The sequence below is a fragment of the Colletotrichum godetiae genome (assembly GCF_030913485.1).
Source record: "Colletotrichum godetiae strain CBS 193.32 chromosome Unknown BDP55scaffold_10, whole genome shotgun sequence".
Classification (NCBI taxonomy): domain Eukaryota; kingdom Fungi; phylum Ascomycota; class Sordariomycetes; order Glomerellales; family Glomerellaceae; genus Colletotrichum; species Colletotrichum godetiae.
In genome coordinates this window covers 584229-598246 of record NW_026851258.1, presented here as the reverse complement: position 1 = coordinate 598246, position 14018 = coordinate 584229, and the positions used below count along the sequence as shown (strand labels likewise).

General features: G+C 53.7%; 1 protein-coding gene across 1 annotated transcript; it reads right to left on the bottom strand.

The window, feature by feature from the left end:
• Positions 1 to 32: 32 nt before the first annotated feature.
• Positions 33 to 5156, bottom strand: BDP55DRAFT_32313 (uncharacterized protein). Its single transcript, XM_060566787.1, has 3 exons — positions 5058 to 5156; positions 1594 to 4951; positions 33 to 1543 (listed from the first exon to the last, which is right to left on the bottom strand). The coding sequence occupies exons 2-3, from the start codon at positions 4667 to 4669 to the stop codon at positions 477 to 479; spliced, it is 4143 nt and encodes a 1380-aa protein (XP_060432543.1). The 5' UTR covers positions 4670 to 4951; positions 5058 to 5156; the 3' UTR covers positions 33 to 476.
• Between the last annotated feature and the right edge of the window lie 8862 nt (positions 5157 to 14018).

The following is a 14018-nucleotide window of genomic DNA, read 5'->3' as shown; positions in this document are numbered from 1 at the left end:
CCGAACGGTTGCCAAGAAGCAGATTTCCTCATCTTACAGTCAGGCTCGACGACCATACTACCCACATCACACCATTAGGACTGAACTTTAAATTTTACAGTATTTGATTGATTGGCCACCTATCCCTAAGGACCTATCTACACCACCTATCTCAAAGGTAACGTCAACACCACATTGTCGACTACCTACATCGTACAGCTCCAACAGCATCTGAGATCAACACCTGCGGTCCTCTAGCCAAACCAGGCATGTTAACATCTCCTTGGCCTACCGATGGCGGCCACCGCCTTTTCATCCTACCAACTCCTTCACGAGGTGGCACAGGAGCCTAGTTCTGTTTCGCCATCCCACACCTTAATTACACATGAGAAATAGTACACAATGGGTATCGTATCGAATGAATGCAATCCCGCGCGCTCCGGCCAATTCGAACCTTTCGCGACAAGAAACAATGTAAAGGACTTGAGATTTTTCACTTAGAAGCCCTTGAACGGGTCATCTCGGAAGTAGTCGTCTTCCACGGTCGCTCGGCTGCTACCGTGGTAGCCGTCTGTTCCGCGCGTCCCGCGAGAGCTATAGCTGTCACGGTGACGGCTGCGACTCTGACGTCTTCGAAGCTCCTTGCTGCGCCTGCGAGCCCGATATCCGTATTCCTCGTACTCATCGGGGTCTCTGTCGAAGCCTGAGTTGCCCAATGGGCTGATGAAGGCCTCCATCCGCACAGTACCAATGGCATCGAAGAAGTTCGCACCTGGAGGTCTTGACGAGGCTTCCGAGGTCCGCTGAGAGCCGGCTGTGCTCATACCCCAGCTTTGCCTGCTTGAGCCTTGAGATGGCTGGGACTGGTAGATATCGGACGAGCCGGCTGTGCCAACGCTGTTGCCAGCATTGCTGTTGGTGTAGCTGTGCTGTCCAACGCTGCCTGGTCCAGAAAATCCACGGAAGGACAGCGGGGGCGGGACGTGGCCTCCGGTATTGCTTCGCTTCCGTCCGTGGACCGCGTTCTGGTTCGAGCGCTCCGTGAACCGAGGGATAAATGGTGGTTCCGCCGCGTCTCCAGAACGCTCACGTTGATGGTTGTTGTTGTTAATGTTGCTGCTGTTGTTGTTACTCGGCATGGGCGGGAATGCCTCCGTTTGTTTGTAGCCAGAGGCGTCGCCTGTCCTGGAAGAGGGGATGCTGGGGATGCTAGGCACACTTGGAACACTTCGCGGTCCGGGATTCTTCATCGAGGGGGCCTTGCTCTTTGTCAGTCGAATGGAGTCACGAATGCCAGGTCGCCTGGTAGGTTGCGGTGGTTCAAAGTCCGGTACCGTGGTTGGTTTCGCAGGTTGGGGAGCAGCGACAATTTCAGGGATTGCTTGGGTCGAGTGTGCCAGGAATGAAAGCGCCGTCAGCCACACGTAGTGCCTCTCGGAAGACGTAGCCGTAAACTTCAACGCTCTTTGCGGAGTCAAAATGAGAATCGAACGGTTGAAAACAGCACCCTGGTTTTTCGGGGCGGGGTTGTCGTCCTTGACGTCGAGTACAGACTGAATGGTTACTGCTTCATGTTAGTCACGGCTTGTGCAGGCCCAAGTACGCAGTACTTACATTTCCGGCCAGTCTTGCCCATCAGGGCACTGCCAGATGAAGGTTGCTTGCTACTCCAGAGGATAGCTCTCTCATACGGAGCTAGCCAGACCCATCGCTTGTGGCGGTCGTTGCTTGAGTCGTCCTTGCTGTTGTCGGGCACCCCAAACGACTTGCGTCTCCTGACGTATTTGAACATCCATTCACCGACCATGGTCTGCGCAATGGCATCGACGACACCCGTGGCTTGCGAGGCGCCGTTGGATGCACCGCCGACAGAGTTAACATCGGTAGTAGCGGTCTGGGCTGTTGTTGTCGATAACCTGGACTTGTGGGACCGGTAGTTCGAGCTGGTGTCGTACCGAGGGCTGGTTATGTCGTTGTAGGGAAGAGGAGGCAGACTAGGGCTCTCCGGCGCTTCGGTTGTCTCCGAGAAGGGCGGCGGAGATCTGCTTTGCCTCCGGTTCCTCTGGTTACGAGGAAGGGCAGCAGCTGATCGCACCTTACGGATACTGTTGGCACGGTGGATGCTGCCGGCACGGTAGTGGTTGCGGCCCATGCCTCGGCGATGCCACGGTGCGTCCATCTTTGTAGGGCTCCGTTGGCCATCGCTCGGAGCGCTGGCACTGAATGGCGGTCGCCGAGAGCTGGCTCTGGTAGGGATGGGGAAAGGAGGGTCGGGTGCACGAGAATCTGGAACACTCGGGCTCCTAGGACGGCCTTGGTGGCTGGCAATTCCGCTCTGGATCATAGCAGCCTTACGCATGACGTTCTTGCCCGAAGGCCCAGGAGCAGCCTTCTCATACCCGCGGGCAGTGGGCTTGGCAGACTGCCTTTTGGGTGCTTCTCTGCTTTCCAGACTGCCTCCATAGCTCTCGTTTGCGGTGGGGCGCATGGAGTTCCTGCTGGGGGCTGACCTCTTCGTTTGTTCCGGCGATGTGAAGGTACTGACCGACGTGCGGTTGGAAGCTCGTGAGTCCGTCATTCTCATGCCAGGGGCAGAGAGGGCGGTTCGGTACTCAGAGTCGCTCATATCAGCATCAAAGTCGTCCGCCTCATCGGAGCTTTGTGCATCTTGAAAGCCGGCGAACAGGCTGCTGATGCGGTGTGGTCGTCTCATAGGTGCTCCTTCTCTCGACAGTGGCCCGTCATCGTTGTTGCCAGGGTATGCGTCGCGGGTTTGCTCGCCAAAGACTGGTGAGACTGGCGGTGAGGAGGGCATGTCTGACAGGCTGCGCTTTGTAGCGAGTCTTCGAGGATTTCTTGGGGGCAAATATCCCGGCACCGGAGTAAAATGGCGTGGGTCGTCACTTGTCACGGCGGTAGCAATACCGATGCTAGGTGATGAGGGCCTAGACGTGATAGCTGAGGGACGCAAATGGACAGGGAGTGTCGCCAGTCGCTTGTCAGAAAGAATCTCCTCCGTCTGAACGGCGGTGGATCTCATGGGCGCTGAGGAGATGATTGATACTTGGCATCCAAAGTCTTTGACGTATTGTGGAAGCCGGTGTTCACGGGGTGTAGTCGGACGACTCGTTGGCGGGATGATACTGATGGACGGGATGGTCAATTCTTGCACCGGTTGCAAAATTGGAGGTGTCTGAGGCTTCTCCACCGGCTTGTCGGTCTGAGTCGAGGAGGAAACCATCACCGTAGGCGGTGTTTCGGGGGGAGGCGGGGTGGCAGATCTGTAGGGTGACTTTGGCGTTTTCGGAGGGCTCAAAGGCTCCTCAACAGTCTGTGAACCAGCAGAAACCATGTGGTTGAAAGGACGCGGCTCGATCGACAATGGTCGGCTGACGTGAACCCGTTTCCGTCTCTGGTTGGCCTCAACTTCCCATTCACCTCTTGGAGAGACCTCGACTTCGGTGAGCTTCTCGATCTTGGCAGGCGGTTCCGGCGTAGAAGGCTTGATAGGTTCCATCTTCGGTGATGGAGGAGGCGAGAATTGAATTCCTGTGTCGGTGTAGCTGACCTTGGGAGCCGGCGGCGGCGGAGGCGGCATCAGATCCTCATCGTTCTCTTGGATCCCGTCTTCCAGGGCCTCCAGGACGGGCTGGTTCATCCAAAGTCTACCTCTAGTAACGCTTCCAGGACGCTGGGGACTCTCCATGCTTTGTTGTCGTCGGTGAATCTTGGACAGAATGCTGTCGCGGCTGAATGTTCGTGTGTGGCGATAGTTGGACATGGCGCTCTCGCGTCCGCCATCGTCAGTCTGCCAGTCGTCGTCGCCATCGAGGTTGAGCTCGTCCGCCAGCGAGTTTCCATTGAAGACCTTGCCAGGGCTCTGTTGCATGGAAAATCGGACGCTGTTAGTCAGACTCATAGTCCTCACACTTCCCGCATCGTTTTGATCCTCCGTCTCGCTGTCATTGCCGTTGCCATTAGCTTGTGCAGCCTGGTAAGCGGCGACCTCGTCTATTACCACCTTCAAGCGGCTCTCAGCGACATGAACTCTACGCTCATACTTGCGCTTCTCTTCCTCCCAAGAGTCCTTGTCTTGAGCCCAAAGGTCATGAACCCTCTGGGAGTCTTCTTCCTGACTTCGGATCCTCTTCTGGGCAGACTCAAGTCTCCTTTTCGTTTCTGTGATGGAGTCGACGGCTTCGTCCCTCTCGCGGGCGAGCTCGCCCAGTGCTGATGAGGTACCACCTTCCAGGAGAGCAAGTTGTCGTTGTAGTGAACGGCTTTGTTTCGTTGTGGTGGCTACTGTCTCTTGAAGTGTCTCCTGCTCCTGGCGGGAGGCGTGCAAGGATACTTCTAGGTTCTCGATAAGCTTCGCCTTTTCTTCCTGATCTCGCCTCAGATTCAGGATCTCGGCTACGAGATTGGCGTGTAAGGTTGGTGTGAAACGGCGTGGGTCGAGAACGCTGATGCCATCGTCGTTGGTCATATTTCTGGATGAACGCTTAGAGCCCTTGTCGTTCTGTGGGACGGGAGGAGGCGAAGGGCTCTTCTTCCCGTTCGGCGGGGTGACGGAGCGTCGGGATTTTCTCGAGCTTCGTGATGGTGTTCTGTAAGGCGTGTCCTGTGGTGTTGGCAACGCCGTCACGGCAGCGTGGCCTTTGGACTCATCCTCGGTCTCCCAAACAGCCATCTTGACTCACTGGAGACAAACGAAGGGTCGCAATGAGGTGTCAATGGCTCAACGGTTCTCAATTGAACCCCTCAAAAAAGAAGTGTAAGCATGCAGGTTATGGCCGGTTGGCTTACAGCGAGCAAATGTGCTTGGATCGCCAGCCGTTTCGGGGAAAATCAAATGTAGGGGATCAAAGCACACAGCTGAGCCCAGGGATCCTTGCCGTCGGTGGAAATGACAGGCGCCAGAGGTGAAGTCTGACCGCGCAATCACTGGTGCATTGACGCTGTTCAACCCCCACTGCCTCTTGGTTAGTGTTCGATGCTACGGGAGAGGCACATTGGAGGAGCGCGAGGCCGAGGCCATCGGCAAGGAATATGCATGAAATGTTCTTGGTGAAACTTACGATGCGATGGTGCTGCTGTTGCTACTGCTGCTGCGTCGCGGGCGCAGCAAGATGATGTCAAATAAGTGAGACGTGATATGCTGTGGGCAACAGCCCAAACAAGTAAAGGGAAGAAAAGAAGCAGAGCGATAAAAAGGAGAAGTTCGCTCGAGTGGCCGTTTCTGGACAACCCAGACACGAGTTAGCATGAAGTTCTCGGGGGGCCAGGTGGTATAATTGGTGTATTAGAGCCGGGGAGGGATGTTCGGGAACGGTTTTGGCTGGGCTCCCACCTTAAGAACGGGGATATATAGGTAGTAAATCCAGGTATGAAACTGGCTGGCTTTCGAAGCCGGAAATCAACGTCGCAGATGAAAAAAGGAGAGATCGAGTAAGGCGCGACAGTCACAAAGACAGATAACAGGCTCAAAGTCGCAATAACAACGAGAGCCGTTCTAAGTCGACATGACGTTATGAATTGAGTTTGGTGAAAGGCCGAGGTGGAATGCGATTCCGGTTAGGATGAGCGGCAATAATAAGAACCGAGGCGAAGGAGGAGAAAAAGGGACCAGGAAGGATTGGCGTATGTACAAGGCTCGGACAATGTACTAATTATATGTTGGAAACAGGCGAGACGTTGGGAGAAGAAACGTTGGTCGGGCAAAGGCGCGGACGAGAAAGGCGTGAAGGCTTGTTTCGCGGTTCTGGTGGGGGAGATTTTGTGGTCAGCATCTTGTCCCGGACCTCTTCTTTTCCTTCCGAGGCTGCTTCTCCCGCTGCGATCGGCCACGCGAATCCAATGGGCTGAGACAAATAGAAGGCTTACCCGATGGGAGGTATTGGGACGGTCGATAGTTTGTCGGAAGTTTTGAAATCAAGTTGAGGGTAGAAAAGCAACGGCGCATCGGTTGGTTCGAGACAGAGTGACAGTGACAAAACAAAGCGAGTTCAAGGATGGTGGATGGGTGTAAGGTAAAAGTAAATGTACAACTGCCAACAGCTAAGTGGCAAGTCGAAACAGATGCGCGCGAGGATTGGTTGCGCAGGTGGTAGGACGTGTATCCCAACAAGACGTGGTGACAGAACTGAACGGCTGCATCCAAGGCCAATGGGCGTAACAATGGCGGCGCCTGAAGATCGGGCTGGAGGAGAAGGAGAGAAGGAAGCCGTCAGAAGGCGAGGCGAGTCGAGAGGGAGAGGAGACAAGGCAAGGCGAGGCAAGGCAAGGCGCAAGGCAAAAGAAACAGAGTAAAGAAGCCGGGTGCGAGGCGCCAGACTATTCTGTCAATTCAAGCACGGGACAGGCTGAGATGGGATGGAAATAAATGGGACGGGCAAGGGTTAGGAGCATGGGAAGAACAGCACTAAGGTAGGTAGGGTAGAAGCCGGGGTGGGAGGTACGGAGGGACAGGAGGAGAAGCATCAAAGTGGGCATCGAGACCATCACAGTGGTAGTGCAGCGGATACAGCAGCGGGAAGCCGCGAGGGATGGTCTGGATGGTTGACGGACAGAGAGAGAGAAAATATGGTCTATTATTGCGGGTTGCTGTGTATTGTGTGGGATTCGACTTGGCGAATGCAACGTGACGAGCCATCAGAGGCTAATTGTTGCTGTGCAATAGACGGACGGCCAAGTGCTAGATGCATGTCGAATACAGGGCAGACGTGTGTACGTGTACGATTACTGTTGAGGTGAACTTGTGAAGTGTATTATTAGCGTGTGCTTTGGTGTGCTTGTTGTAAGCCACGGGCAGGAAGCTGCGGGATGCAGTGTGTTGTGATGGGATCATGATCATGAATTGAGGTGGAAAGGCCAGGCCCCTGGTCAGGTCAATGAGATTAGCTAGATTGGGGTGGGATGGGATAAGTAGGTATTGGTCAAGGCCGGTCAAAGGGATCCGTAGGTAGCGATCATGGCTATGATTGGGAAGCGAACCAGCAATTAAATCAATCCAGATGGGAGGAGACGAAGCACCAGGGCCAGGCGACGCCGGATGACATGGGCGTAAATTAGCCAGGCACGCACGACGCGGCCAACAGTCCAGCCACAAGACGAGAGACTACCGGTACCTACCCTAGTCCTCCATCAGTAAGAGGCCATTTTCAATTTGCTACTTTCAAGTTCCGAGTGTTAGTACTGTGAAGAATAGTCGAGAACAAGCCCACGGAACACGCGCGCAACATCCTTCTTTCTCAGCTTTGTTATGCGAGGCGAGTACATGAGTACATTGAAGTAAGGCGTTGTTGTAAGTACTTCCTAGGCAAGTGTCCTCTCTGTTGTCGCTTGCGGACCGCGGTTGATGGCGCCGTTACATCTCTCGTCCAAAACAGATGGCACTTGCAGCCGCGTCTTTGATTATGGATTGCAAATGAGATGATGAGTCGGAATCCGGCTTGTTCTCGCCCCATATTCCCCTCTTTGCTTCACGCATTAATTATCATTCAATCAACTTGGATATCTCGCCCTCTCGGTTCATCCATGTGTCCGGACTTGGCTCTCGTCGAAAAACACCACGAGAGTTCGATATTTCCTTTGGTCTTGCGATTCAGCAAGCCACTGGACCCGAACCCAAAGAAAGGAGTAGGCAGAAGAAAGGAGATTGCAGCGAGAGGGGAGAAAAAAAATAAAAATAAAATAAAAAAAACTCGCAACGACGTTGGACGACGCTAGCTGCCCACCACTTGCGTCTGCCCGCTACAGAAGACGGAGAATTCTCGAGGCAAGGTACCGAACACCTCGCACTCACTGCCTCTTTCTTCTCATGTACACACGCTAAAAAGTACTCTGTACGGACTATGTACTGGTCAGAGTCATGTAAAGACGATCATTGGGGATAAGAAGCAACCAGCCTGGAAAGGGTCCTCGACAAACATCATCGATGCCAGTGTTGATTGGGCCACTCGTGCCGATTGGGGTTCGATTGGTGGGAGGCCACGCTGAACTCGGAGAGATTTGCGCTCGCTGGGCAGCAATGAAGCAGCGTTCACGTAGAGTACAGAGTACGTACTACGTAGGAATAGAGGATTTGGCGACCGTTGCTGACACTTCCCGACACGTGGGATCGTTGTTTATTGTCTTGCTTTCTTTTTCTTCTCTTGTCGACCGAGGGAAATCAGCACTGGATCATGCTCTGCCTCTTCTCATTTGACAATGGTCAATAATTAGCACGCTGCAAAACGGCAAGGGACAGATGAAGAGGAGATACGTACCGCTGTCGCCTTTCTCAAGTAAGGCAGCTCTTCGTCAGCTCTCCACTATTTACAGTGAGGAAGCCAGGAACCCATCGCGAACTCGACGGAAGTTTCCACGATCCGCAACGTTAGCTAAGTAACAAAGTACAGATACGTGAGTGATGAGAAACAAAACAACTCGGATGAAACGACGCCAGAGGGGGATGAACCTAGATTGCGAATCGATGGTCGCGATCTCGAGACAGGCAATTCCGCAACCCATCAGGCATGGCCGGGACAGCCTTTTGCGCTTCTCAAAGCTGCTCCATCGGTTGGAAGTTTGGGACTTGGGGGGCCCTGGCTTTCCTTTCGCTCCAACAGGAAGGGTTCAAAGACATCCGGGAAGACACAACCGGGAATTCCTTCACTTGCCTCAGTTGGGACCTACCGGAATCCCCGCTAATGCCCTTCGGGGAGCCACGAGTGGATACAAGCCATTTGGGCAGGAAAGAACGCTAGACATGGGAGCTCCTTCCAGGGGTCCCAGGAGAAAGTCTTGGTCTCTTGGTCTCCCACCAACCCGTCTCTATTACGGATTCACGGTGTACACTACGGATACCTTGCTGCTAAGGTTCCTCACCTTGAATCCTTCTCAGCTCCAACATCACGGTCGAATGGGAACCTCTCCAACATGAAGCCCGCAATTTCCTGCCTGCGCAGATCGCACTTCTCATCACCCGCCGTCACTCGCCGTTATCGTATCGTCGCTTCTCCTCCCGTCATCTCTTTTCCGACTTGCGGCCTGTCCTCGTGTCAGAGCTTTGCGACTTGCCCTCTGCCCCAGCCGTCACTGCCTCCGCAGCGCCTCTTGTTGATCCCGGCGCAACACTGGCTGGCGTCGCGCAAGTCTCGAGTAAACCACCTCAAGGTCAGCCAAATTTCCCCTTCAGCCTCTCGAGTTTCTTGACTTCACACCTGCACTCGACATGTGCAACCTTGCATAAGCTATGGAATCGCTTCGACAACGGGTTGCAGTCCTAGCTACCTACATCGACTCACCATGTCTCGCCTTGCGCAACACCGTTTACCTTCTTGATTCGCCATTCACCAACAGCACACGAGGCCGCCTCTCGTGTCGTGGTCGCATCGTCTCCTTTCTTTTCTCGATACATTGACAATGTTGTCGTTCCCCGCTACCTCATTTACTCCCGGTCATTCGTCCCAAGAATCGCAACGTCAGGGGCCCTAGACTGAATCGCTTGACAGCAAGACCCTCGGGCCTGTCAATCTCTGGCGGAGGCTGTAGCCCACAAAGATGTGCCGACTGTCAATCCTTCAAAAGGACTGTGCACAAGAGGCCCCTGCTGTGCCCGAACGCAGCATCTTGGACATCACTGATCAAGGGCCCCCAATCAATAACCTTCGGCTCTCTCAACCCCTCGAACTGCCGGTTCCCGTAAGCCGTACCTTGCAGAGGTCAGAGCTTCCATTGTATCAGTATCGATGCCATGGCAAGATTGAAGAAGCCAATCGATCTACTCGCTTTCTGAACTACTCTGTATCCGCGAAGCACGCCAGGTTCCTTTCGATTTGGTTCTCTTGACCCAGAGGCGCCGAGACTTGGTTCAAGACTCCCATATCAGAAATCCATCAATCTCTCACATCTCATACTACTGGTAACGTTTGCCACGTTCCGTTCAACGTTCCACGACCGTCACGGTCACGCCGATCAAGTAGGAAGGAGCTGCGAGCCTACAACGAGGCAATTCTTTACACGAGGCCTATCAGATAATTTACACCATGACGAGAGACGAATTATCATGCAACAGGCATTAGATGCAGGTCAAAGGCACAGTCACAGGCACGGAATCACGGTGGAGGCTGTTGGACGTTGAATCTGGGCCTGTCTTGCAATCTGTAGTCGCACTTGCACGCTGCATGCTGTGCCGCTGGCCCGCTTTGCAGTCCAAGGCTTCGCAATCCCAGCTTTTTCACCATGAACAACCATCAAGATGGATGAGACCCCGTCACCCCGCGAGCAGAGACGTTCTCGACTTCGGTCATTGGCCCCTTTCGATAAGCCTCCCGATATGATATCACCGCGGGAAGCGGATCCCATTGTCTGTTCGCAAGACTGAAGAACTCCCCCGTTTATGCCTGATGGGGTTGTCTACGAATACGGATACATTGCCCGGCAAATCTGCACCTGGTCGCAGCCCTTTGCTTTTCACCTTCGAGTTTATGCACGGCAGCCACTCACGCATCCATCGGCCTCGACTTTTCTTGTTTAAATTCTTAAAGCAAGCCCCAAGATTCAGTCGCAGAGAATTTGACGCTATGCGCAGCTTCCAGACGTCCCAAAAGTGCGGAATGCGGCTCGATATCCGAATACATTTCTGGGTCACACTCGAAGTTCCTCTCAGCTTTAATGACCCCCTTTCCCAACAAGGAGACCAAGACCGTGCAAACCGTATTGAATCCCCAGTCCATACAGCCCTGCGAATACACCACTCGGCAGGCTTGTAAGCCTCCGGCGCCGACGCATCGGTTCGCGCCCCCTCCCAACAATATCAGGTACGATCCGGTTCAAATTCCTTACACTAAGCAGATTCGGAATCGGCGTCTACTCCGTATAGCGTATAGGGGCTCTTTTTAGGCGAAGAATATACGGATAGCAACCAAGGCTTTTCCCCTCACGAACCGTCAAGGTCCCCGGTCTCTAGTTGGTAGCCGCTTTCTCGTCAGCATCGGACCTTCGTCCGATCCCGCGATATTCTGGTTCCGCCGCTGCCGTTCGCCAAGGAGAAACCAATTCTCTGATCCTCATATCACCAACAGACGAGCAAGGTTCCGAAAAAGCAATATCCTGTGCGAGAGGCTTGCGCTAATAGGCCAGCCGGCCTATTCGGTTGGCTTGGTGTCAGCCCGGATGTTTTGGAATGCCCTCCCGGCGCGCCCAACTCCCAAGTCCCAACTCAATTCAGGGCTCTGCTACTCCAAAACCCAGGCACAGGGAACAAGCATTCTGCAAATGGCGCGGGCACCTCTAGCGACAACAAACATCGCGGAGAGTGGGGATGATCCTCTCAAACTCCATGTCCGGTGTATTCGTAGAGCAAACACGCAGCTTCAAGTTATCACGCATTCTCTCCGTCCGGATGTCTTCCCCGGTCTCGCTGCTCACTACAATCTAATGTCTTTACATGCCCATGGCCACGAACCAACACGCAGGATCTGCGGCGCTGCCCAGTCGGACAAACGCGATGTCTCCTTGAGAAACGACGGTCGCTCGTGACTCGATGACACCAAGTTTCCAAGGCTGCAACGAGCCATTTGACTTTCAAGATATTGGGCACAACGCCACAAGACCCGCTGCGAAATGGACCAAACTGCCGGTTATTAGTCGACGAACGACGGCCGAAGAGCAATTTGTCTTGGTGCTAGTGCCCGGCCCGTCTCTTAGCCACTGCCACCATCGATCTTTCTGCAACGACTAAACGCCACCCGCACTCCTGATATTTAGGAGAAAGTGGCAGAGGCATTTGAACATGATATCAACCACTTCCACAGCGTCTACAGCCGGAAGGACGTGGACAACATACCATGGACGACGCCACACCAAAGTCTCTTCGCCGGCCTAGGTCAAGCCATACCAAGTATAGTAACGGTCGGCCCCCGTTCTCATAGTAAAGCGGAGCATATGCAGCTCTATCACAACCGTTTGTGACAAGCCCCAGGGAACGCACAATTGCTTGACGTGAGCAACTTCAATGCAGCTGCAGGGAATTTAATCTTCCGCACACAAATGACATGCGTTTCTATGCAATAGCAGACCAGGTCTCTCGTAAAGCGCGAAATCATAAGGGTAGGAAACAGGATCGGTATAATTGCAAGGTTGTAGTTTGTGCAACCGTCGAACACTGAGTAAAACTCAATCCAGCGTTCCAGACTCACAGCAAGTCAGCAAATCTAGACCCTCGACGAATGAGAGTTGAGGATTCACTGCCGTCACGATTAAGAAGAGACCACCGTTCATTCAAATCCGCCTAGGAACCATGAGGAGGCACAAGAGGCTGCGATCGCGACACATATTCGCTCTCGCCCCATCACTTTACACAGTAGCATCACCTCGCACCCGCGTCATACGAGGCAGTCAAAAACTTTGCGCAAAAGATGGACAGGTCATTTCCCGTGGCTTCCTAAAGCAGCCTCATCTCTTGGCCAACCATGTTCGCCCCCATCAGTGATCCATCCCAATTTCTTCTGCCATAATATCACCTGGCCGGGAATTTCTCACATTGTTTCTGCTATTTTGGACACTTCTGCCACGTGGACAAGGCAATCCGCAACACATCGTCGTCTGGCTATCCATCCGGACTAACTAATCGTACTGGACATTTAGATTGCTCAAATCGAAAGCATGGGGAACCGAATGCCGCGTGCATCTGCGGGATGGTAGACGTTTTCTGCCACGACCAAGATTTCCCCTTGATCCATCATCTGAGCAGCCGCGAACGCCGTCAGTGCGCGCGTATTTGGCAACTCAGTCCGCCGCTGCCCCTGGTCCTTTCGAAGAGCCCCGCTTGACGGCAAATATCCGGGGCCGGCGAGGTCGGCGTGTTGCACTGCGATATTACGACAGTGCCAAAAGACATGCCTCTATGGGTTCCATCGTCGGCGAAGCACACCGAGATGAACCAAGCCGTGGTGCCCTTCCCATATGATACACATACCAGAACAGGTGCCCAATCCTCGGCGTCGCTGAGCCACTTGACGACTAGGGCATCCTTTGAAACAGCAGCGAATATCGGTTGGGTATAGGCGAGCGACGATAGGTGCGTGACGGCCAACAGGGTGGCGAGCCCTGGCTCATGGCCATCACGCGAAGGCTGAATGAGCTACCGCGACGATGGGTAGCCAGGATAAAAAAAAAAGTCCTTCGACGAGCCTGTTTTCATGATAGGGCGGTGATGCCCGAATTTCCGAGAGCCGTGGGTCAAACATGTTCATCGGGTCGCGAGCTTTGTGCTGGTGCTTGATGTCCAAGAAGAGCGTTCGGTCTCGGGCTTTAGTACTGACTCACACACGGCTGCGCGGTCAAAGGGGTTGAATCCGTGTTCCGCGTTGCCGTCTAAAGGACGAGCCGAGGTCTCGGCGGCTATTTGTTCTCGTTCATGGCTATTCCAGGCGGCAATGGCACGAGGCAAGAGAATGCAGTTCCACCGGTGAGCTTGATAAACAAGATCACGAGGAAGAGCGATGTCCCTGTCTGTTAAGCTAGTTTAGTCCTGAGCTGACACTATTCCGGCTTACACGCTACGAGACTGACTTGAAGACATATCCTCGCCGTTGCCCATATTGTTTGAAGGCTGCGTATTTCGACCACAGCGAGCGTATTGCCCTATACCTGGCTAAAACAAACCGTGGCATATCCGTTTGGAGTAGCTTGACTCCTCGTGAACCAGGAGTTGAGCATGATTTCGTGTTCCATAATCAGGCATTGAACGTGAACTTCGGTCTATAGCTGTCAACACCCCTTCTCATGGATTCCGCCCTGTTCGCTCGTCATCCACTTACCGTCACCTTTCGTCTTTCGGTGCAACACAATCTCCTTACTTACTCATGCTCCCCCCTTTTTTGGGCGCGCAGTCATCTCTTGAGTGCCAAGTAATTTGAAGAAACGAAAACGACTAAGAATGATAAGTAAGACCCAGATCAAACGAGGCGCAGGAGCCGAGGACCTGGCTCCTGGAGATGAGGCTGTCATTTGCCACACTCGCACGCAGACCTGAACCACACGATCCACTTGTT

Bases quoted from the DNA above. Each gene is read 5' to 3' on its own strand.
- BDP55DRAFT_32313 (XM_060566787.1), bottom strand. From the start codon at position 4,669: ATGGCTGTTTGGGAGACCGAGGATGAGTCCAAAGGCCACGCTGCCGTG. The intron at 1,544-1,593 runs GTAAGTACTGCG...AACATGAAGCAG, and splicing joins GGGCAAGACTGGCCGGAAAT to TAACCATTCAGTCTGTACTC.